The sequence below is a fragment of the Panthera tigris genome, chromosome D2 (assembly GCF_018350195.1).
Source record: "Panthera tigris isolate Pti1 chromosome D2, P.tigris_Pti1_mat1.1, whole genome shotgun sequence".
NCBI classification, from domain to species: Eukaryota; Metazoa; Chordata; class Mammalia; order Carnivora; family Felidae; genus Panthera; species Panthera tigris.
Genome location: NC_056670.1, coordinates 57425355 through 57448369, shown reverse-complemented (window position 1 = coordinate 57448369; position 23015 = coordinate 57425355). Strand labels below are relative to the sequence as shown.

General features: G+C 45.0%; 1 protein-coding gene across 4 annotated transcripts in view; it reads right to left on the bottom strand.

The window, feature by feature from the left end:
- The window catches only part of CNNM1 (cyclin and CBS domain divalent metal cation transport mediator 1), a 58544-nt gene that overhangs the window by 9153 nt on the left and 26376 nt on the right, over nt 1-23015 (bottom strand). For 2 of the 4 annotated variants that reach the window (XM_042960183.1, XM_042960184.1), the window contains exons 3-8: nt 21306-21446; nt 18783-18952; nt 16975-17074; nt 16521-16568; nt 13332-13394; nt 4983-5146 (exon numbers count right to left, since the gene is read on the bottom strand). In XM_042960183.1, coding sequence (XP_042816117.1) covers nt 4983-5146; nt 13332-13394; nt 16521-16568; nt 16975-17074; nt 18783-18952; nt 21306-21446 — 686 coding nt within the window. The remainder of the gene's footprint in view (nt 1-4982; nt 5147-13331; nt 13395-16520; nt 16569-16974; nt 17075-18782; nt 18953-21305; nt 21447-23015) is intronic. The other 2 variants (XM_007099079.3, XM_042960185.1) reach the window with 1 other exon arrangement.

The window sequence follows — 23015 nt, the reverse complement described above, 5'->3', positions numbered from 1 at the left end:
CTTCTCCCTAAGTCTCACAGCCTTGTTTTCACAATGCTTCCTCTTTTTAAATATATATATTAAAAAAACCCATAATCATAAACTACTGACATGTCAATCTGTCACCTTGAAAGAAATTGTTGATAAGGCACCACTCTAGAAAATGTGTTCAGGAAACAACCTCTCACCAGCTGCATTTTCTAGATTCAAGCATTACTATTTTTTTTTAATTCAGTTCTTTTATTGTTACTATTTTTTCACATTTTTGATTCAAGCATCACTTTTCATCACCTTGCTTCTCTTGTTCAACCATCTGAGAATTTCTTACTATCTAAAACAGTACTGTCCAATAGAAATATAATGAGTTGCATAAGTAATTGAAAACTCTCTTGTCACATTAAAAATAAGTAAAAACAAATAGAGGGAATTAATTTTAATAGTGTTTCGTTTAACCCAACATATCCAAAACAATTTCACTTCAACATGGAATCAATATAAAAGTATTAATGAGGAATTTTGCATTCTGTGTTTGTACTAAGTCCTTGGAATCCAACGTGTACTTTACATGCACGGCACATTAATTTGGACGAACCACATTCAGTGTGTTTGGCAGCCCCATGTGGCTACTGGCTACTGTGTTGGGCAGCAGAGGTCTACCAGATCAACCTGAATCTCTCTGCCCAGTTCTGATAATCCGGCCTTGTGCCCAATGGTGCTCCCACTGCTCGCGCACGCAGAACCACTGGGCCAGCCCAGCTTCTCTCTTCACACTCCCTTGAATGCACTGTGCTTACTCATCTTCCATACGCCTGTTTATTGGTATCCCTCCTCCTGTTCTTTCCTAATTCTTAAAGGTCTGGTCCATTTGCAGCAATACAGTGCTTAAAATAAGTGTCACACAAACTCTTAATCAATTAGATACTACCCTGCTTTGGTCACTATTGCTTAACCTACATTTCTTCTCTCTTACTAGATTTTAAACTCATTAGGCAGAGGATATGTTTTACATTTCTTAGTATAGCCACTGGTGTCTAGATCCCTCGTTAATGCTCAACCTACTGATTGGCTCATTGAGGAAGTCAAACCACTGCTCAAAAGCCAACATGTTTTTATTCTCTCTTTATTGCTGTAGATACAGGCATTTCTTAGTGCAGCTTGAGTTCAAATTGTCTTCTCTTACACGGTAGCCAGTTAGGAACTCAAGCATCGTCTAAATTACAAAGGAATGGAGACCTGTTTATCTTGAAACTAACCGAAGTAACTGTACACTTTTGGACATTTTGAGTTGGCAGCCAACGTGTCCAGAAGTTAACCTTCAACCAGTGTGATGACTCCTATCATTTAATGAAGTTCATCTCTCACAACACCATCTTGCAATTTAGGGATTCTGCCACCAGATGGTGATGGGGCATTTTGGTCACGGTTACACAATCTAGACTATAAGACATCTGCCAAATAGTCTTAGTTTAATGATGATATTTACCAAAAGCATTGTTAAAAAATTTATAAGGATTCTTTGGTACCTTCATTCATAATTTACTAACTATGACTAATAGTGGCTTTAATATCTCTCCCAGATAATTGTTAGATACAACTTTCTAATTTTGAAGCTTATCTTAAAGTCAAATTACTTCCGGACTTAATAACGTTCTGGAACTTTTTGTTGGACATGAAAACCCCTTGCAAGCTCTCCATGCAGCCAATCACAGGAGCCTGGGCCGTGAGGACACCTCTCTTCGACAGTCTTTAGCTTCCTCAAAAGCTCCCCCTCTGTTAAAAAGGTAGGGGGGCAGGTGGGTGAGGGGAATAAAAGGGCAGCCCTAACAAGTCTATTACATCAGCAGAAGGGAATTTTCAACTTTAAGGCATCAACTTAACTTATATATACATACATATATATATTTATATATATATTTTTTTAAAGAGAAAACCCATACCAAAATAAAACAAACAAGTGCACGTTCAAACAAGAGCTTGAACTCCCAAAGTTCCCTTCTATAGAACTGTTACAATTGAAGTTTTTAAGAGACTGCGGCAAGGATTTGAAGGAGGTTTCTGAATAATACTTTAATTGGTTTCTAACCTCCCCTCAACTTCTACTTTTGACATTTAGTCTTCTCAATGTCAACATGTCGAGGTGGGAAAAGGGACCATGTTCTGTGCCACTTAGCCGCCCTGGGTCACAGCAAAGTCCTCTGGCCTGACCAAAAGGATGACACCGGCACCTGAGAACTGACCTCGGGTTTGGGGTTCTCAACATCAGGAAAGACACTTCCCTTTTATGTTCCTCATTAGCTGTAGAATGTCCCCTTTCCTTATGTTCTAGGCATGGATATCCATGAGCTCGTCTGTAAGTTTCAAGAAAATCCTTACAAACTCCATTCCAGGTATTCATCTTAACACATTCCTCTTTGTGGAGCTGTCCAGTACATCCCCTGAAAGTGCTCCCCAATCCAGGCACACCTAGACATGTTCCAGAAAACTCTGGGCTCACCAGTTGTCATTAAATAGGATGCCTCAAATTCTCATTCATTCTCCTCCCCAAACCAGCAAGCAAAATCTTCATATTGATTTCCTAAACTTAGGATATATATAACATTAGGCACTGAAAGTCTATGTCGCTCCCCGCCCCAAATTCCTATGCTGAAATGTTAACCCCCAGCGAGATGACATGTGGAGGGGGCGCCTTTGGAAGAAGTTAGGTCCTGAGGGTGGAGCACACGCGAACGGAATTAGTGTCCTAATAGGAAGACAGCTTGCTTCCTGTCTCTGTCTCTTCCCCCATGTAAGGATACAAGGAGAAGATGGTTATCTGCAAACCAGAATATGGGCTCTCACCAGACACTGGATCTGCTGGTTCCTTGAACTTGGACTTCCAGCCTCCAGGACTGTGGGAAAGAAGTGTTTGTTGTTTAAGCCACCCAGTCTATGACTATTTGTTATGGCAGCCTGAACTAAGACAAATGGGAAGACCTAAGAAACAAACTTAATTGAAAATTCCCAGTGCACTTATAGAATGAAGTGCCTTCCTCTGGCTTAAAGATGCCAGACAACATTGCTGCTGACCGTCCACTGTCATTTCATGCCGGCCTCTGTCTTTGCACGCTGCGTACCAGCACTCAGATCCACGAACCACCGAGCTCTTTCCTGCCTCCGTGGTTTCTCTCTTGAACATTCTCCTCCCCTCCCCTTTCAGGTCCCAGAAAAAATGTTGTTTTGTCAGTCTGCTCTGATAACCATTCCTAAAGGAAACCCCTTGCCAGCTCTGCCCAATCACTGTTTATCCCGCTACCTTGTTTGTTACCTTCCTAGCCTTTATCACTACCTGAAATTAGGTTCTTCATGATGCGGTTACTTGTTTATTCTCTCTGTCCCCCTCCTAGCACAGAAACTCTAGGAAGGCAGGAGCTTATGGTCTTATTCACCATAGTATCTTGTCAATATCAAGCACAGAGTAGGTATTCAGTCAATATTTGTTGAACCGCTTACTCATATTGTGACTTTCAAGTTCTTTTTCCACAAACCATGTGAGCAGTACTACAAACCAGGAAGAGCTAGCCCAGAAGAGTTTCTCTGTTCTCATTTTTTTCCTACCTCCACTTCTGAGGAAGGCCTGCAATGAGAGGGCTTCAGGACAAGGAGGCAGGGAGGAGAATCATGGACTTCAGTTTTCTGAGGTTTAACTTTAGTGTCACATTAGATTTGTTAAGTGTCCCCAGTCACACACACCCATGAGTATTGCTGGGTTAGTTGCCACAAGTTATTTCTTCCTGGGGCTCCTTCAACTCTGATTTCCCACAACTCTTCCTAAAGACTGGGGTTTTGAGGGTTTGGACTCTGGAGACAGAGAGACTGAATTCCAAAGCTTGGCTCTGCCACTCACCAGCCATATGACCTTAGACTCCTCAAGCTCCAATGTCTTCATGTCTAAAATGGTTATGACAGTAGTACCTACCTGACAGGGTGGTGATCAGACCACCTGGATCATTCAGACAAAGGAGTCCGAGTCCCAAAGCGCATGCACAGAGCACCCCACAAACAGTTATTATCCCACCCCACCTTCCAGGCTCAGCCCCTCCCTTCGGTAACTTTCTATCTTTATGTTTCTATCTTCACCTCAGGGTATCTGCAGAGTTCTGGAACACAGAAAGCCAGGCAGTGCACACTGCTCTCAAATTATCAGAGCTTGTGTTCTGGACAGAAGGAGAGAACCTCCTCCCTCCTTTGTGATAAATATATCTCTCATAATCCAGCCTGCGACTGGACAAGATATACCAACTCAACTCATTGGGTGTTTTGTTGGACTTGGATAAATGGGGCTCACTCCAGGCATGTAACAGTTTGCAGAATGCTAGCAAATAAAACCTATCAAAGCACGAGAAGGAGGACATTTTAGAAGGGTTCTGTGCAATACCAATCTTACTGTGAGGTATGAAGCAATGGCCCCCCTACCCTTTAACTACAAGGCAATGAGCACTGTGGCCTCTCTCTCCTGCATGTGCAAAGTGATGGATGTTCCGAGCTCCACTGAGCTCAGTGATTGCTAAGGGTGTAATGGTTACACAAAGGGTTTTTGCTTAACATACCTGCCAAACTGCATTTTAGACTTCAAACAGAAAGACATAAAAATATACTATCTTATGGAAAATCACAGCATGGTTTCTTCCATATACTTGGTTTATTAATCACCTGCAAATTTATCTCGGAAAAACAAATCAACCTGGAGGCAATGGCAGGGGGTTCAAAAGAAACAGTTCACTGGCAACTTGTCTCAGGCAACCTAATTCCGCACTGGTTTATGCCTCAGTTTCCCCACACAAAAAATGGGGATCAGGAGATCTTAAAAGAGTGACAAATTAGTAATCAAGCTAACCGAAAACAGGGCCCTTGTAAAGCCAGGGAACAATTAGCACCCAGCGTTATCTTGGCGCATTGGATTGCACATCCTGTCCTGCTTCCCCAGCCGGCTGGCAAGCCGGGGATGGCCCTCCCGGGACAGTTACCTTCACAAATTGCACATCGCTGAGGATGTGCACTGAGTAGTCGGGAGTGTAGAGGTTGTTGCTGCTGCTGCACAGCTGGGTGTTGCTCCCCCCAAAGTCACTGCGCTCGCGGTTTGGAGACTCAGAGCGGTTCAACCCACTGCAGCGAGAAGGGGACCGGTTTACTGCAGACAGTAAGGGAGAGGTGAGGGAGAAAAGGCAAGGAGAGGCGGGTGGGGAGAAAAGACAGGAGAACAGAAAGAGCGATGGGGAGAGGGAGGGGGAGAGAGAGAGAGAGAAAGAGAGAGGGAGAGAGAGAGAGAGGTGTTGTTTACTAAGGGCCCACAGGACTTCTAGGCGGTGGTAGAACCAGGCCCTCACCCTTCCCGTCAGAGCCCAGATGCTCAGTTTGTTACAGGAACTCACGGCTCCACTCTGCGCAGGCTTCTCCTGCTCCCCACAACGTCCACCAGGGAGGGGCTGGGGCAGAGGGGTCCACAGCCTTTCTCAGTTCTGGTCTTTGGGTTAAGTGCTGGAGATGAGGACCGAGCTGTGAGCGTGGTTAGCTACTCCAAAGCATGAGATCCTCTATCAGGATATAATATCTGTTCACGAACCTTATTTTACAAAGGCAAAGGCCTTGGGTTTGACAGCACATAGAACCAACCCTTGCCACGGTGAGCCATTTTGGCAGGGATAACTCAGGTCTGCCCTAACACTGGCAGGACACTGGACAAACGGAGACCCACAGACCTATTCAATCACATGGGTACCTATTCAAATCACATGAATAAACTGTTAAAATCTGTTCTATCCTTGTCCTTGACAACTATACCTTCATAATATAACATAATGTAACGTAACGTAATGTAACGTAACATAACATAACATAACATAACATAACATAACATAACATAACATAACCTGGAAGGCCAACTCCAACTCCTTAGAGTTTTCTGCTAAAATATAAAACATAAAACAGGGTTGTATGGAGACAAATGGCCCCTACCCTAGGGGCTTCCCAGCCTCCTTATCCGCCCCCCCCCGCCCCCACCGGGAGGTTTAGGTGAGGAATTTCAGGATTCTGTATCTGAAATGTGGTCCCGAAGGAAGAACAAGGGCTCTCAGTGGGCACACCTCTTTGGTCCTATGAACTCCTCACCTACATGGAGGGCTGGGACTAAGAAGGACTAAACGGGGGTCCTCTAAAGTGTGTCTAGGGCAGGATTCCATCTAGGCCTAAGTGGGGGTGGGGGAACAGAATACTGGAATAACCCCCAGGACTTCTGTCAAAGGCATCTCAATGTTCAGAGTCAGTTTTGTTTTGTTTTGTTTTGCTTTTTTGTTTTTTTTAACCACTTTCAAGAAACATTCCTAGGGAAAGTTCAATTAAGACCACATCACTTGGTTTCAAAATGGATTGTGTGAACTATCTTCCCCAGATCAATGGAAGAGAGGGTCTTGTGGTGACCCTAGCAGAATCTCAACCGCAGAATAAACCTGAAGGAGAGACTGTCAAGCCCCCTCCACCCCTCTGCTTCCCAACAAATGCCACTCTGCATTTCTTCCCAGAAAGGGGAGGGTGTGCCGTCAGCCTCTCCTGACACAGATTTAGTTCAGGGGCTCAAATGCAGAGTCCACTTCCTCAGAGATTCCGCTCCTTGTTCTTCTAGGGCAGGACCTCGGGAATTTAATTCTGTCTCCTGAGATAATGGTGCCATCAATCAAGATAATTGATTAGCATGTATTTGGAGCTAAGTCCTTGAGGGTCGATGGTCTGTTTAGCTGCAAGCTGTTATTGTTGTCTGGCAAACTAGTGCAAAGGGTAAAATAACAATAGGCTGAATCATTTTTTCTCATTAGAGCTATAACAATCGCTGCCTTGATAGGATTATAGAATTGAGGATTTTATTTCCAGCCTCCCCTTCTCAGTAAGTGCCCTTTACATATATTCTGTCACTTATACCAGGAACCTGGGGGTGCCCTTGACTCCTGCCGCTCCCCAGTCCCACACCAGGCCCTCTCACCTCTACTACTTCTGACATAATAAGCCCTTGGGCATCTATGTCTGTCCCCACTCAAGTCCCATTTACCTGGACTGCAGTCCCATCTCTCCGCTTATAAGCTTATGATCACCTCAGCTGCCAGAAGCACATTAAATAAGCTTTCTTTTATTTAGTCTGAATAAAATCTGAATTCCTTGCTTCATCCCTAATGTCCCCCATGACCTGACTCCCGATTTCCTGTCTGGTCTCATCTTGGGAACTCTCTTCCCCTCCCCTGCTTGCTCTGCTCCTCTCAACCATGCAAGTGTTCCCCTTTCCTCACCACCTCAGAGGATGGCATTTCTACTGCCCACCCTGCCCCTTTCACCCCCACCCCCACTGCTTGGCTCTCAGTCATTAGGTCTCAGCTGAAAGCCAACTTCTCTGAAGACTTTGGCTGAACTGAGGTTTCCCGTTTTCTTCTATCACTGTCCCTTGTTCATTCCTTCAAAGTACTTTTCACACATTTTAATTCATTATGTGTTTGTACTTGTTACGTCTACTCAGTTCAGTGCTAAATTCCATAAAGGCAAAGACCTGGTCTTTTCTGGTCATTGTTGTACACCCAGTACCTAGCACTGTGCCTGGCCTAGAGTAGGTGCTCAATAAAAATGTACAGAATAAATGAATCAGCACCTAAGGGTCCACTGAAGAGGTTTTATTTAGAATCTAAATTTTGTTTAAAAAAAGATTTCAGAGCTCTCAAATCATCCTGGATTAGAAAGCCTTTCCTCTGCAACTTAAAGCCATTCTGGGGAAGTTGACTTCTCCAAGAAGCTAGGGGTGGATAGAAGGACACTCCAAAACTGTAGCTGGAGAGAGTCAGAGAGTGGGCAGTGAGAATCCAGGGTACCAAGAGGCCTCAGGCTTTGGCCCAGTAACTCGAGGAAGAGGTCACAGGGAAAATGAGGACTTGGTCTGTTTAATAAAAGCATGTAAAACCAGGAATCCTGGACTCAGGTCTCTAGGGCCCTACCTATCCACTGGCTGATGGCAGGCCAGACCCCCCTCCACAGTGACCAAGGACTGAGAAGGACAGTGGTGGTGCCACAAAGAACAGAGCAAAGCACCCAGGTGATTGGGCAGAAAAATATGCATTTCATTTCTCGTTCTGGCCTCTTGAAAACAAGCTGATGGGTTCTGGTGTGGCCAGACCCTCTGTGGCTTTTCTCGGGTGGTGGCTGCTAAGTAAGTCGATGGTGCTTCCTCAGGGGAGCTGCTGTGGAAAAGCAGGGCCAGCAGTCCTGCAGGAGGGGGGCTTCTTTGTCGTGTGCGTGGAGTGTGGAAAACCCTACCCTGACCTGGTGGTCAAGTACCCTACCCTACCTTACCTCAAGTCCATTTGGAACAAGGGGACAGAGTGTGAGCAGGGCTGTGCATGCAGCTTCCCTGAGAAATAACCATCTCTCCCCGATAACCATCCACTTTGCCTGGTGGGACACAGGCTTGACATACCCCACATTTGCTGTTCCACAGCCTCATCCCTTATATCACAATCCCAGGCACATTCCAGAGGATGGCAGAGAAACACAGGCCCATCTATGTACTAGACCACTTCCATCCATAGAAGGCTCTGCCTGAACCACATTCACACTGTTGGACCCAGGGGCCACCACTATATCCCCGTTCCCCCCAGGGCTCTTGTCCTCACTGCCACTCTGCTGTCACTCACAGGGACCACACGTCACATGCAAGCAAGATCGCAGTTGGGCTAGGAGGAGAAACATGTTTTGTTTTGTTTTTTAAAGTCAGAACAATGCTATTGAAGGTTTATTCAAAATCCCAAAGGATTCCCAACACCAAAAGATACAACTGTCTTACAAGGGTCAGGCCTATAAAAGCAATTTTTAAAAGGAAAAGAGCCCTCATTTCATGACAAAGAAAGTCCCAGCTCATCTGAGTGTTGTGCAAGATCAATGTTTTCGTGTCCCAGAGCCTGACATTCCTCAATAGGTAGGATGCTGATGACTCGGCATCTTGGTAATTGTGCACATACACTCAGAGGTTTCTGAGCAAGGGGAATGGAAATGCTTTTAATAAAAAAAAAGAGAAGAAATCAGTAACAGACGAGTGTCCCAGCAGCATGGCAAACTAGTTCAAGTTGTATAATTCCCCTTGGCATTTCCTAAGAGCAGGGGCCCAGTTGGGGGAGTAAAGAGGAAAATCCTAACTATAGTCAGAGAGGTCTAAGAGGGGACTGATCAAACAGTGATCATAAAACTGACCACAGAATCCCTCAACAGGAGGGAACAGCCAACATATCCCTTGTTCACTGTTGCTATTATATTACACCCTCGAGCTGGCCCTGGAGAGACTGGGCGGTGGGGAGCAGGGTTTTCTGCTCTAGACTCCTAAGTGCTGGGGAGAAGTGTGATAGACCTCATTCCTACAGCCCTTTCATGGTAAGTCTACAAGGGATATCTGTCCTAGATAGTAAGCTAGAGTTATTGAGGTTGGGTGGAGAAGGCCCTGGGGTAAAATTGGGTGTGGGGTTGGAGAGGGGGCAGAAGAGGACTTTACACTGTAACTGGGGCTGGATGGAATCTCCTCTGCACCGATAGATGGGGCCCCATGACTCTATACACAGCTCTGGGACACTTGCCTCACTCATGACACCTGTACCTGGAGCAGAACCCATGATACAGAAGAATACCCCACTTCCCTTTTCAGTCTGGGGATCCAAGGGGAAAGTAGGCTTCAGTGGCTTCCTGCTTCTATCTTTTGGAGCATCAGTGAGGGGCAAGGGGGAACAGCCCTCTTTGGTCATGGTCACTGTGCCATGGGCCATCTGTGTTCCCCAGACTGGATGGGGAGCTTAATTACATAGACCTAGAATAGTACAAACTAGGAATATTAAAATTCATCATTCTGGGGTAATATTCAACATCAGACAACCAAATGCCAAAAGCTCTCTGTCAGAGCTATAATGTGAACTCTGCAAATCAGCCCGAGTTAGGAGCCCAGATGAACTCGCTCACATTACATGGAGCTTTAATGGTTCCCAAATGTTTACTACACAAAAGCCAAACCAAAGGAATATTTCCACTTACCACATTTCACAAAGTAAAAGGATTATTTTTAGAGACTCCCTATATATTCTGGGAGGAAACTGTCCCCATCGATCTCAAAGCGCATTTCAGATGGTCAGTTGAACACTGAAAAAGACTCCTTGCTTCTGACCTCTCTCCTGCCTCTGTGCTTTTGTGGATTTGGAAGGATTGTCATGGGGAACTCAAAATCATCTCCCCTGGGGAAAGAAAAATTGGATGACTCTGGGGAGAGGGAATGGTAACTGCAATGGAGCCGTGTACTCTCAGTGGGTTGATCAGAAGTTTACTTTTTAAATGAAAGCACCTGCAAAGCTGGCTAACTACATCACGCACTAGAAGCAATGCACAAAACCACTCCGCTCTCCTTATTTCAAACCTAAAGTTCAAATAGAAAGAAACTGCTATGGACAATGGTGGCAATATTTGGCACAGGGACTGGTGGCCTCCATCCACTGTGAGCACCATAATTCATTAGCACAACTGCTTTCAAAATGCTAATAAGTCACAGCCCTCTAGGCGGCACAAAATGCCCATGTTCAGAGGGGCAGCCAGGTCCAGACAATAAGAGAGCGGGACCTAGAAGACTTGGATTCCATACATCACCGGGTGCTCATCAAGACAAGTGCATTCCTTGATCCCCATCACCTATTTCCCTCTTTCCTTCACCCCTTCCCCTCTGTTAACCATCAGCTGAACTGTTCTCTATAGTTAAGAGTCTGTTTCTTGATTTGTCTCTTTTCCCTTTGCTCATTTGTTGTTTCTTAAATGCCACGTGTCACCATATTGTACGCCTGAAACTAATATAGCACTGTGCATTAACTACACTGGGATTTAAAATAAGAAAGAATTTTGCAATACATACCCGTACATATCACATACATCTTAAACTTACACAATGTTGTATGTCAATTATGTCTCAATAAAACTGGAAACTTTTTTCTTTTTTTGAGTATAGCTGACACACGGTTATACTGGTTTCAGGTGTACAACTCAGTTTATATCTGATGACAAGTTTATATCCGATGCTGTGTTCACAAGGGTAGCCACCATCTGTCTCATTACATCACTATCACACTATCACTGACTGCATGCGAGTATGCTCTGCCTTTGATTCCTGTAACTTATTCTTTCCAATTGGAAACTTTGGTTAAGAATAAAAAACAATTGGAAAAATTTGAAAAAAAATAAACGTAAAATTAAAAAATAGAGAGAGATTTGGATTCCAGTCCTCACCCTTCCACCTCGTCACCACACCTGTGATACTGATCGATGGCTTAAAGTTTTCGGAGCCTGTTTCCTTATCTGTTGTTTTCCAACAATAATTCCTTCGCATCTCCTACGGTGGTTGTGGGGATCAAATAAAATGATAGAGTTCTTTTTAAACTTAAAGGCCCTATTGATTTCCACGATTTCTCAACTCCTCTGTGTAAGATGGGGGTAAGACGTAATATATGTAAATAACTGTATCTGGATCATAAATCAAGTATGGGGCCAGGCAAAAGGGGACTGGATGAAAGGAGGTGAGGAGGAAAGAATCAAAGGAGAAGCAAGGCACCCATGACTTTTCTTTCCTCTTCCTGCACTGTCACTGCTCCACTCTGCAGAGGTAAACCGAAGGTTGGAAGAAGCTGGCCATGCTGTGTGGCCTGCCAGTTTCCTTTGGGTTGAACAGCCAGTCATGGAAAATGAGGCGGGATGGTTAAAAGAGCTCTCAGGGGCAGATGGCGCGAACGAGGGTTGCATTAGAAGTAGCAACAGCTCCTGAGGGGGTGTGTGTCACACAGCAGGAACGAATCACCCTCATCTTGGTCTGACAACTGGGTTACCATCAAGTTTTTCATAATAAATATCAATGAACTAGAGTGAACCTTCCTTTAACCGGAAAGTTAAAATGAACTGGCTTGTCTGGTTAACTGAGGGTTATTTAAAAGGAGACTACAACGTTGCTTTGATCCTATTTGGTTGAAAAATGTGCATCTTCCATTTCAGCTGAAACTTCATAACACACTCTTCATTTGCTGAGACTCCCTGAGTGTGAAGGATCTTGAAGGTCCATGATGTGGTCATTTCTAATTGTGCCGGTGGCAGAAGCAGACCAGTTAGCTGGTGAAGGCACCAGCCCGGCATCCCACATCGACTGAGCTGGCCTACGGTCATCATGAAGGCATGAGCTCTCACAAAGTGAGAAAAATTTTATTTCTTGGTGGAAGATCACCATTAAGTGAGAAAGGAAACCTTGGTGAAATCTGAGAAGGTGACTGACTTGTCTTGTACAGATAAACATGGGAACCAGATGATTTTTGATGGGAAAAATGTGATTTGGGAGAAAGCAGGAGTCAACATAAATATTTCTGAAATTGCAAACTTGGGGGCTTGGGGTGTCAGGGCATAGCCTTTTTGAAAGTTGAGGGTATACTGTACAGATAGCAAAACATAACTGGATTCTTGATGACTGAGGTTATGATAAGGCCTCAGAATCATACTGTAGCATTGGGATAAGGGAGACAGATGTGGAGGATACAGGGAACTGGACTGTGTTTTCACATTCTAACTTTTAACAAGTAAATTCTTGGTTTCGTCATTACTTACTCCATGAGCCTAAGAGAGCAACCTCTCGAGATGAAAACAATACAAACACTTAATTGCTTATTTAGATGTATTACATTCTACTCAGTCCTTGAGTTACTATATAGTTCTGTGAGGAGCTGCTTGACCCAGTTAAAAAGAAACCCAGCATCTTTTATTTAATTAACAACAGAGGTTAAACCTAATGAAAAGTTGTTTTGAAAGTTTTACACATATTCTTTGTATGAGTAAGGCCAGAGAGAATATGGTCACTACTGGGTAACATTATGAGGAGGAGGAGGAGGATGGGTTAGCTAAAGGCAGAGACCACATAGAACAAAAGGTGGAGGAAAAACAGGTAGTAATAAAGAACAGTATTCCATTGTCTCTATTTCTCTCCTGCTGCACTCCTCATCTTCCATTTTGCAGTCAGACAAATGACAGGAAAGCTCACACCATCTCTCAGCCCATCATTTCTCCCTGTACACACACAAAGACATCCCGGGGAGCTGAACCCAAGTGTCACCATTGAACCAGCAATCCCTGGGCTGTATGTGCAAATGAGTGTTACCTGTGTGGCGTGCTATGCCTTAGTCATGGCCGTGCCTGCTGGGAGAGACTAGTTCTCTCACAGGATGGTGACAGAGACCAAAGGCCTCCTGCGAACCCTACAGGATCTACGGATACCCGAAACACCCATGCATGTTTACCTGGGGAGCCCGCCAGAGAGTCCCCTCTGCTGAAGGCGAAGGTACGAGACACAGAGACAGGCACTAAAGAGTCAAGGGCCAAGGATTTGTGAGATGCAAAAGGGAAGATAAACATAAAAGAAAGACAAAGAGCAAAGTGTGTAAGTCATGCTGTTCTTGAATCTTCACAACGTTACATTTCTCCGCTTCTGAAAACAGGGAAATTGCATCCTCTCACAAAGTCACTCTCCAGAAGGAGGAACATAAAACAGAGTTTGTTGAAAGTCTTCTGAAAAGATGTGCAGTAATCTTAGAGGGAATGAGACCTGTCAAGAACAGGCAGTGTCCTGGCAGGGACTGTGTGTATGCGGCATTCTCTCTGAGCCAGCAAATGCACTGGGAGTCCAGCACCGCATCAGCACCAGGCTCTCCCAACTGCCAGACCTGTGGGAAGGCTAAAAGCAAAGTGCACGTTCCTACAAGGGGCGGCCTTAAGGAAGCGGAATCCTCCTGCCTCAGGCTCCTAGGAGCTCCTCGGTGGTCACAGCACTGGGGAAGAATGGTGCATTGCTAGGTCGAGGGGTGTTTCTGTCTGGGAATCTGTCTTCCGTGTTCTTACACGATTATTCTGAGAGCCCCCTTCCTTGGGGACTAAATGAAATCAGTCTGCAGGTAACAGCACACCGAAACATGCAACTTCTGTAGCCTTATCTGCTGCACCAGATGATTTTACTGAAATTACCCATATACGCAGGGGAGTGGGAGAGCTTTATATCTACCTGATAATCATTTACTCTAACACCAGATGTCGAAGAATATTGGCTCCTAATGTAGTGAGACATACTGGAATAAAAAACTCCATAGTCTCAAGAAGCATCCTAGAGCTTCCTGGGCTGCAAATTAAATGTATACTCCACCAAACAGGTGGGAGACAGTCTATCCCTGCCTACCTCACCCTGTGGGCAGCCGTTCCCTCTACCCTGAGCTCAAGCCTGGTTTCTTCAGAGTTCTAGGCTCACTGTGGTCCTCCTGGGTTCTTGGCAATCAGACCCAAGATAGACGAGACAGTGCTGGCTGTGTTCCCTTTGCCCTACACAGGAAAACCAGGGGGACTTACTCATAACCTCAAGTTCAATTCCGAGGCATAGGTCCCAGGACCAGTGCTCTGGCAAATCTGTCATCCCATTTATCTCCTTCAAAGGCTAATAAAGCTACAGGCTGGCTTTGAGGACAGAGGTAGTTTTCTAGACCAAGACCCTATAAGAATTTACTGTCTTAAGTTCTCCTTTGATTTCAGGTTGACGTTCTTGGCCAGTGAAAGATGCCAGGTGGCTGGATCCCTGGGCTGAGGACGCATCTGGGACAACTGTGAGGTGTGGAGGCCCTGGCAGATATTTCACACTGGGGAGGGCTTGGAGGGGTGGACAACAGAAAATATTTCCATACCCATACTGCTAATTCGATTTCTTTTTCCTTCTGAAGATTTATAAAGATGCTCAGAAGTGAGGTGAGGGAAAGAGTTTAATGCTACTTTTTAGTTAACCAGTTTTGAAGGAGAGGTCAGTGTTGCAAGTTTACTCCTGTCTCACTTATAAAATGGAAGGATTTTGATAGAAAGAACTAGAGACAGGAAGAAAGGGAGGGAGGAAACCAGATAACATCTTTCTACTACTTCTAATATATACATGTGTGTGTGTGTATATATATATATATACACACACACACATATATTTTTTAAGAAAAGCCATTCAAATTAGGTGGGCTGGGAAGTCTCATGTAGCTCTTTGTTTCCACCTCTTTTGGTCTTCTGAAAGAGCCAGAACAAGGCCAACAGAGGTAAGTAACATTTAGAATCCTAGGAATTACTCCACTTTGAGCAATCCCTAATATGATGGATGGAAATCTTTAAAGAACCAAGATTTACCTGGTCCTCTAGCCCATCCCTCACCCATCCAGAGTTCTTGTTCTAAGATGATGAGCTTCCTTCATCAAACTTGAGATTTGTTGGCTTATATAAGTATATAATCTTACATTTTACAGATCTTCAGCTCATGTTGGGCTATGTCTTAGGTATGGGCAGGTACTTCAACTTCATTTCAGCCTCCTGCTGGGCTAGGTTGTGAATTACACTGTAAAGTGTTCCAATCTTTCCACACAGAAGTTGCATTCTGGAACATGATGGGTCTCAAATGTGTATTTCATTGTGCTATGTGAACTAGTTTGGACACTGGAATGTATCTGGGTGTCATCAACTCACTGGGTAATTTGGAGCAATTCTTCAGTATCTCTGTGTTAAAATGGTATCTACCTTTCATATCCCAGGGATTGTGATATCAAACTTTGGAACCCTCTGATAAATACTGATATAGTGCACTTTGTAAAGTATCTTTTGTAATAAGAGAAAACACCCCATTTGGCATTAAAATAGCCACATTTGTAAACACCAACAGCTGAAAGCAATGCAAAATTCAGACCAGTGAATTAATAGGCAATCTAGACAAATAATTCTTTCTGGATCACACTTACATTCCAATAAATGCCATGCCTTCTAAACGCAAGGGCAATAACTACACACATGAAACAGCAAGAAGGTAGAGCACAGAAGGGGCGGAACAGACCAGCCATCAGCCCTGGGCCAGCCCCCACCATTCACATGCACAGCCAGCTGGCAGCCAGCTCTCTACCAGCTAAGATGTGGTGACAAGGAAAGAGATGTAGATAAGCAACATATTGTACCAGCCTGGGACTTACATCCTAAGATCTTGCAGTCACTTCCTACTGACCCCACAGACACAGCAATGACTTACTAGGGTTTTCAAATAAAGGCCAGTGGGTGAATTATATCACAGCAGAGAAGGAAAGGCTGAACCTCCACCAGAGCACGCCAAACACCTGCCTTCATTCCCCAGCATGTGACAACACATGGTGTCCCGCCCCACCCCCTCCCCACCCCCATACTTTGCTCCCCGTCACTCATCACTTGCCCATGAGCAGAGAAGCAGCAGAAAACATTGCAAATGCAGAAACTAAGCACCTGTGGTCTGTGGGTACCTGGCAGGAGGCAGTGTTCTTGGCAGAGCATTACAAACAGGCTGCCAACATTTGTGTTAGCCCCAGCCCAGGCTCAAAGTGCTCAGTCCAGGTCCCCAGAGTGGGCTGAGGCAGGACTACGATGGGGGCAGATGAGGGAGGGGTTTGAGAGATACATACGAAAGACAGAGGATCCAGCCAGACTTCCAACCTTCCGCACATCGTTATCTAAGGACAGAAGGATGCAGTGTGTTTCAGAGGCAGTTCAGAAAACACACCTTCTTGTGGGAATGCCCCCTCTTCCACCCCACCCCCAGCACCAATTAACCCTGCAAAAACCAGGCGATCAGATGGAAGTGTAAAAAGCAAAAGAAACTTGTCTTTTCGGATGGAAAAATATCCACTATCCACTCCTAACACTTGATAATGTTACAGTCTACCATGTACTTCTACAAACAAACTCTCTTAATAAAAAATGACTCTTATACCCATTTTACAGAGGGGGCAACTAAAGCCTAGGAAGTTAAATGGCTTGTTCAGGGTCCCTAAGAGGAGTCCGGACTTGAACCCAGATGTTCTTTCCTATAATATTCCATTGCTTCCCCAATAACCTGAGACTTGGGAACAGGAATACCTGAGCAAGCAGTGGTCATGATGGCTGGGACACCATAGTAGGTGAAGGCTCCATTCTCGAAGCGAAGACCTTCCTTACCAACCTCCACTTCTACTTTACCCTGGAGAAAGAAGGAACTGTGCTAAGGGTGTACATGTACGAGCACCTCCACTCCTATTACTGACTATGACCCTAAGCACTTTTGTCTGGATAACAAGTGGACTTACGTTCTTATTCCAGGGAGATGTGAAGTCTGTCCAGACTCATTTCAAAAACAGTGCCTCCAACCTCAGTAGCCCTTTGCAGTAAATTAACTGCTTAGTCCATAAAGGAGCATCCAGTCCTGAATAACCAAGCTCTCTTTGCATGCTATGATGGCCCTTTCATGATGAATGGCCAGGCACCAGCTAGCCCTGGGCTCTGTAAACTGACCCATTGGTTTAGTGGGGTCTGAGTAGACCATGTCTAAGTCTGGTTGAGACAAAATCTGATTCTGTGTGGAGCTTGTTTGTTACCAGTGATAATGACAGCTAATGAGTAGCATGTAGTGTGTGTCTATGGGCCCAGTACAGTGTTATGCACACGCATAGATTCTTGTTCACTCAGTCCCACAACCTTATGAGGCCCATACTGCTTTTATCCCCAGTTTATGGAAGAATCAATTAGAGTCTCAGAGAGATTAAATGACTTGGTCAAGGTTAGTTAGGAAGTGGCAATACTGGAATCTTAAAGCCAGATCTTTCCAATTTCTGAAGCAATACTCTTGCCACTACATTTTACTCCCTCCAGCTTTTATTTGAAAATGGTTAAGTTTACATTAAGCATAAAATAGATTATATGAGTTCATTATGTTATATCAACAATTTAACAAGACCCTCCTTGATTTCCAGCAGTGAAAATCTCTACTTTTGGAGAAGGGAGGTCATGTTATTGAGGTTATTTGGAAGGATGCGTGTGAGGCCCATCACAGGGTCAGAGCAGACAGGCCGTAGGTGGACTGTAACAAAGAGAGGCCATGTCTAAGTCGATTGAGTTTAATTAAGATTTTAAGGCAATCACTATATTTAGGGTCCATAAGATTCTGTTGAGGAGAGATGGGAAACAGTGATAGCACTAAGGGTGGAGCCAGGCCAGAGAGCCAGCAGCGTCACAAGCTGGAACCACACATGACGTGTATTTATGCCAGGCCTATTCAGGCACTCAGGCAGAAGGCGATGATACCTATGTGAGCACCAGGAAGATGCCGCACCTCTTTCATCTGGTCTTCAGTTCCCTTCCTGGTCCTATTAAGGAGGAGAAGATCTGAGAGAGTGCAAAGACTGACATGTGGCAGAGAGAATGGATGTGTTCCACAATGCCTCCAGGGAGTGGAGCAAGGAGTGGGTGGGAGTCCGATATGGTGAGATTTCAGTGTGACAGAGGGAAGGGCTTTAAACAAGAATCATCTACAGTTTGGGGGGAGGGGGCAATGGACAGTTCCATTTCTGGGGATTTCTAAGCAGACAAGGAGGCATTTGGGATTCTGTAGGACAATGGTTTTGGAAGTTCAGCCACAGAACCCCTCTGCTGGAAAAGTACCCACCCCACCCTACCACCGACACTGCTGACTGGTTAGACTAAATGCCATCAAGATCCCACCACTCCCAGGACACCAGTCAATCATACTTGGCCCCTTCTGTGGGTCGTGAACAAACGTCCTCCCCAACTGGCCTTGCCCTGAAGCAGCAAGCTCAGTCTTCGAACCTGGCACTGGGGAGGCACAGCCATTCCTCTCCAGCCTGGAGATGCCCTTGTCCTGCCCTGAGAGGGTCTCCAAATTTCCCACTCACCTGGAGAAGCAGCACGAAGTAGTCCACGGGGCGGTTGCGCTGGTAGAGGTAGTGTTCTGGGGCCTTCTTGTTCTTCTCGTCAAACTTTAGCTCCTGGATCACATTGGGATGTTTCAGGAGCCGGAGCAGGATCTTCTCCGAAAGGTACAGAGATTTAAAGGGTTCCACCTCTAGGGGAGATAGGGAGGGAGGAAGAATCGCAGGTGGAGGAATCAGGATGGGCAAAACCAGGGCATGTATCTAGGGCCACCTCCATTCATGTTCCTGGGCACCAAGCTGGCAGGGCTCTTGTGATTCTCTCAGGTGGAAGGGGTGAGGGTGGTTCTTAAACCTGAGTGTGTGCCTCAGGTTTTCGCCATGCCCTCTGGGGAGTGTATCTCTGTGCTGGCACACTGGAGAACCAGGTCACCATTTTGGAAATGTCAGTTTTGCTACTTATTTTTTTCTTGATTTTATTTACAGTTGTATGTGGATTTAAAAAAGAAGGCAATTTCGCCATTTGCAACAACATGGTTGAACCTGGACGGCATTATGCTAAATGAAATAAGCCAGACACATAAGGGCAACTATGTATGATACCACTTACATGATGAATCTAAAATAGTCAAACTCATAGAAGCAGAGAGTAACAGCAGGGTTGCCCAGGCCTAGTGGGAGGGCGACTTGGGGGAAGTATTGGTCAAAGGGTGCAAAATTTTTTATGCAGGATGAATAAGTCCTAGAGATCTCCTGCATAGCTTAGTGCCTATAATTAGCAATACTATACTGTATACTTAAAATTGTGCTAAAAGCATAGGATCTGATGCTAACATATAAAAAATAATAATAAAGAGGGTGGGAGGAAACTTTTGGAGGTAGTGGATATGTTTATGGCATAGACTGTGGTAATAGTTTCACAGGTGTATACTTATCTCCAAACTCAAGTTGTTTGTGTTAAATATGAACCACTTTTTGTATGTCAATCATACCTCAATAAAGTGGTTTAAGAAGAAAGAGTAATGATAAAAAAGAGCACAGATAAGTAAGCCATGTGAACAACAAAGGCTTTAATGCTGTGATCAGGGGCGCCTGGGTGGCTCGGTCGGTTAAGCGTCCGACTTCGGCTCAGGTCATGATCTCACGGTCCGTGAGTTCGAGCCCCGCGTCGGGCTCTGTGCTGACAGCTCAGAGCCTGGAGCCTGTTTCGGATTCTGTTTCTCCCTCTCTCTCTGCCCCTCCCCTGTTTATGCTCTGTCTCTCTCTGTCTCAAAAATAAGTAAACGTTAAAAAAAATTAAAAAAATAAATAAATAAATAAAAAATTAAAAAAAATGCTGTGATCAAATGAAATATAGAAAATTCAATCTGGCTTATTTGTAGGACATGTATTTGTTGAGTGAAATGAAATTCCAGGGCGCCTGGGTGGCTCAGTCAGTTAAGTGTCCGACTTCTGCTCAGGTCACCATCTCACAGTTCCTGGGTTTGAGCCCCGTGTGGGGATCTGGGCTGACAGCTCAGAGCCTGGAGCCTGCTTTGGATTCTATGTCTCCCTCTCTCTCTCTCTCTCTTTCTCTCTCTGCCCCTCCCCAACCTGTGCTCTCTCTCTCTCTCTCTCTCTCTCTCTCTCTCAAAAATAAATAAATAAACAAAAAATTTAAAAACAAAGAAATGAAATTCCAAGTTAATAATACAGAGAGTTAATTACTGGATAAGTTATCAAAAATATGAAGCACTGTTGTACCCCAAATATTATATGGGATGTGATGTGATATGATGGAAAACAGGCAGGCAGTAGTGAAATCTGTATTCAGAACCAGAAAACATGTTGAAAACTACTTTAAAGAAGCTCCAATTTAAACTTTTCTACTTGTTGGCACCCGGAACAGTATTAGCACTCATTATATTCTCAATAAATCTATGTTGGATTAACTGACAACAGAACTTAGTCATGGGTGTGATCATTCTAAGTCAGCACCCTAATTAGGCCTGGATCAGAGACACATTTTAGCTGCTTTACAAGAAGGAGAAATTTGTATTTGGATCCTCTCGCTTTTTTTTTCTTTCTAGAGATTTCAAGATTCACAATTGACTTCTGTATTTTAAGAATTTGAAGGTCACAAGCCTATCTGGTCCTAGGAGGTTATGGGACCCCAGGCCTTGTGGCTAGGTGGCACAGGGCCTTTCCCTCTTCAACAGGAAGATCCTTGGGGGCACCCCAGCTTCAACAGGATGGAGCTCGGCTCCTGCCAGGAAGCAGGTGGAGGAAGGGAAAAGAGCAGCAGTCGTTCCTTTAGCTCTTTTCTAGAGTAAAGGAGAGAAAAGCAGAGTTGAGTTGTACTCACTTCCACCCAAGATCAGGCCTGGGGCTGAAAAAGAAAAGTATGTGGCATCCTGTGGCCCTACCTAAGGCACCCCATCCCCTGGGACAGTGGTTCTCAGTCTGTGCTGCACACTGGTTAGGTTAAGAATGATTGGTATGTGGGTTTCACCTTCTAGATTCTGCTTTACTTGCCTGGGGAGGAGACACAGGTGGGCAGAGTCATACCTGTGGCCATGAAGCGGTGCGTGGCCAGCAGAAGCTGTGGGGAGATCTTCACCCTCATCTCCGAGTCGGAAAGCTTAAACAAGGAGAAGTCATGCCGCTTCCTCTCCCGGTGTGGGACCCTCTGCTTTTTCCGATTGTCGGCTGTAGGATCACAGGAGACAGATGGCGACTATCTCAGAATCGCTGGTGATTTTTGGAAGTTTCCCCAGAGTCACATGGGACAAATAGATCCTTTGGGATCACATGAATTTCTGCAAAGTGTCAACTGTAGGTGACATCACAACTTCTTTCCCAGGAAGCAGAAGGATGTTGATTGAAGGTGGGAGACAGACGCTGCCATGTCTCAGTATTATTTACACTTAGGTGGTGTAGAGTGGAAAAGGGGACAGGCTGGCCTGGCACCCCCAAGGCTGGGGCTCTAGTGCCAGCTCCCTTCCTTACAAGCTGTGCAACATCTCTAAGCATCAGAGTGTGTGTGTTTTAATCAATACAATGAGGTTAATAATCAGCAATAACACTTCTATGCGTGCCATGCAGTTATTATGAGACTCCAATCAGAACCTACCTGTGAGATGATTACAAAATGGCATTCATACATGAGGGACTAGCATTCTCAGCATAAAGGGGATTGGCAGAGCCCAGGAGGTTTCTGCCTCTGCCCTTCTCTTGTCCCCAGAGCTGGGCTCACCAGGTCTCTTCCTGCTGATTTAAACCATGCCCTGAGCACCCGAGGCATGTCACCCAAAGGACATAGGTGGTCACCTCTTCCCACTGACAGTTCTCCTGCTCCAACCCTAGCCTCTCCCCTAGGAGAGACTTGAGAAAAAATCAAGGGAAGAAGAAAGGAGAAGGAATGGGGAGAGCCCTATAACTTACAAAGGGGGTTCTCTAGGCAGGGCTCTCAGATGACCTGGAGGGACCCTAAACAGTCTGTGATATTGATTGAGAATATCTGCTTTTTCCAATTTAATTTTTTCTCCCTTATTTTCTAAAACTTGTGTTAAAAGATATCTTTTTAGGGGTAGGGAGAATGTTTTCTTTGGTCATGTGTCTTTTGCTTTCCCTTAGGTTTTGGGTAAAATTTTGAACTGTCTCACCTATTTCATAGCGCTAAGGGGGGGCAGAGAAAGGGATTTTGGGTTTTCTCCAAACTTGGCCTGGAGACAAAAAGGGCTGCAGGGAACTTTCAGTGCAGGCTGAGTGGATGCAGTGTAAATTAAAGGGAATGAACCCCAAGGAAAAGAACCAGGGCCCCAGAATCTGGCTCCCTGGTATTGTCCTTCTCCTTTTGGAGCTCACTTCAGCCCCACTGTTTGGGTTTCCTTTTAGAAGTCAGAAAGTGCCCTCCTATCGTGCTGCTGTCTCGTGGGCCTATCTTGGACTCTGGGCTGCTGCTTGAATGCTCCTTTTGCTTGGGTAGCAACAGTGGCAAGAAGCAGACCCGGCTGTCCTGTGGGTCAGGGTCAAGTGAGTAGAAACACCGTATTCCCGGTTCCTTGGCCTTCTCACAGCTTTAAGGAATCATGCCAGAAGCTTATTTATAAGGGCAGGAAAACCCTCGCCTTCTCCTTTAGATAGAGGATTGCTTAGCAAGAGAGCAGCAAATACATGTATCGGATCAATTCTTTTGTTCTCACTGGTGAGCAACCTTCGGATTTATATGACATGCTTGCGTAACTATCCCCTCTCCCTTCTCCATCAGAATGCCAC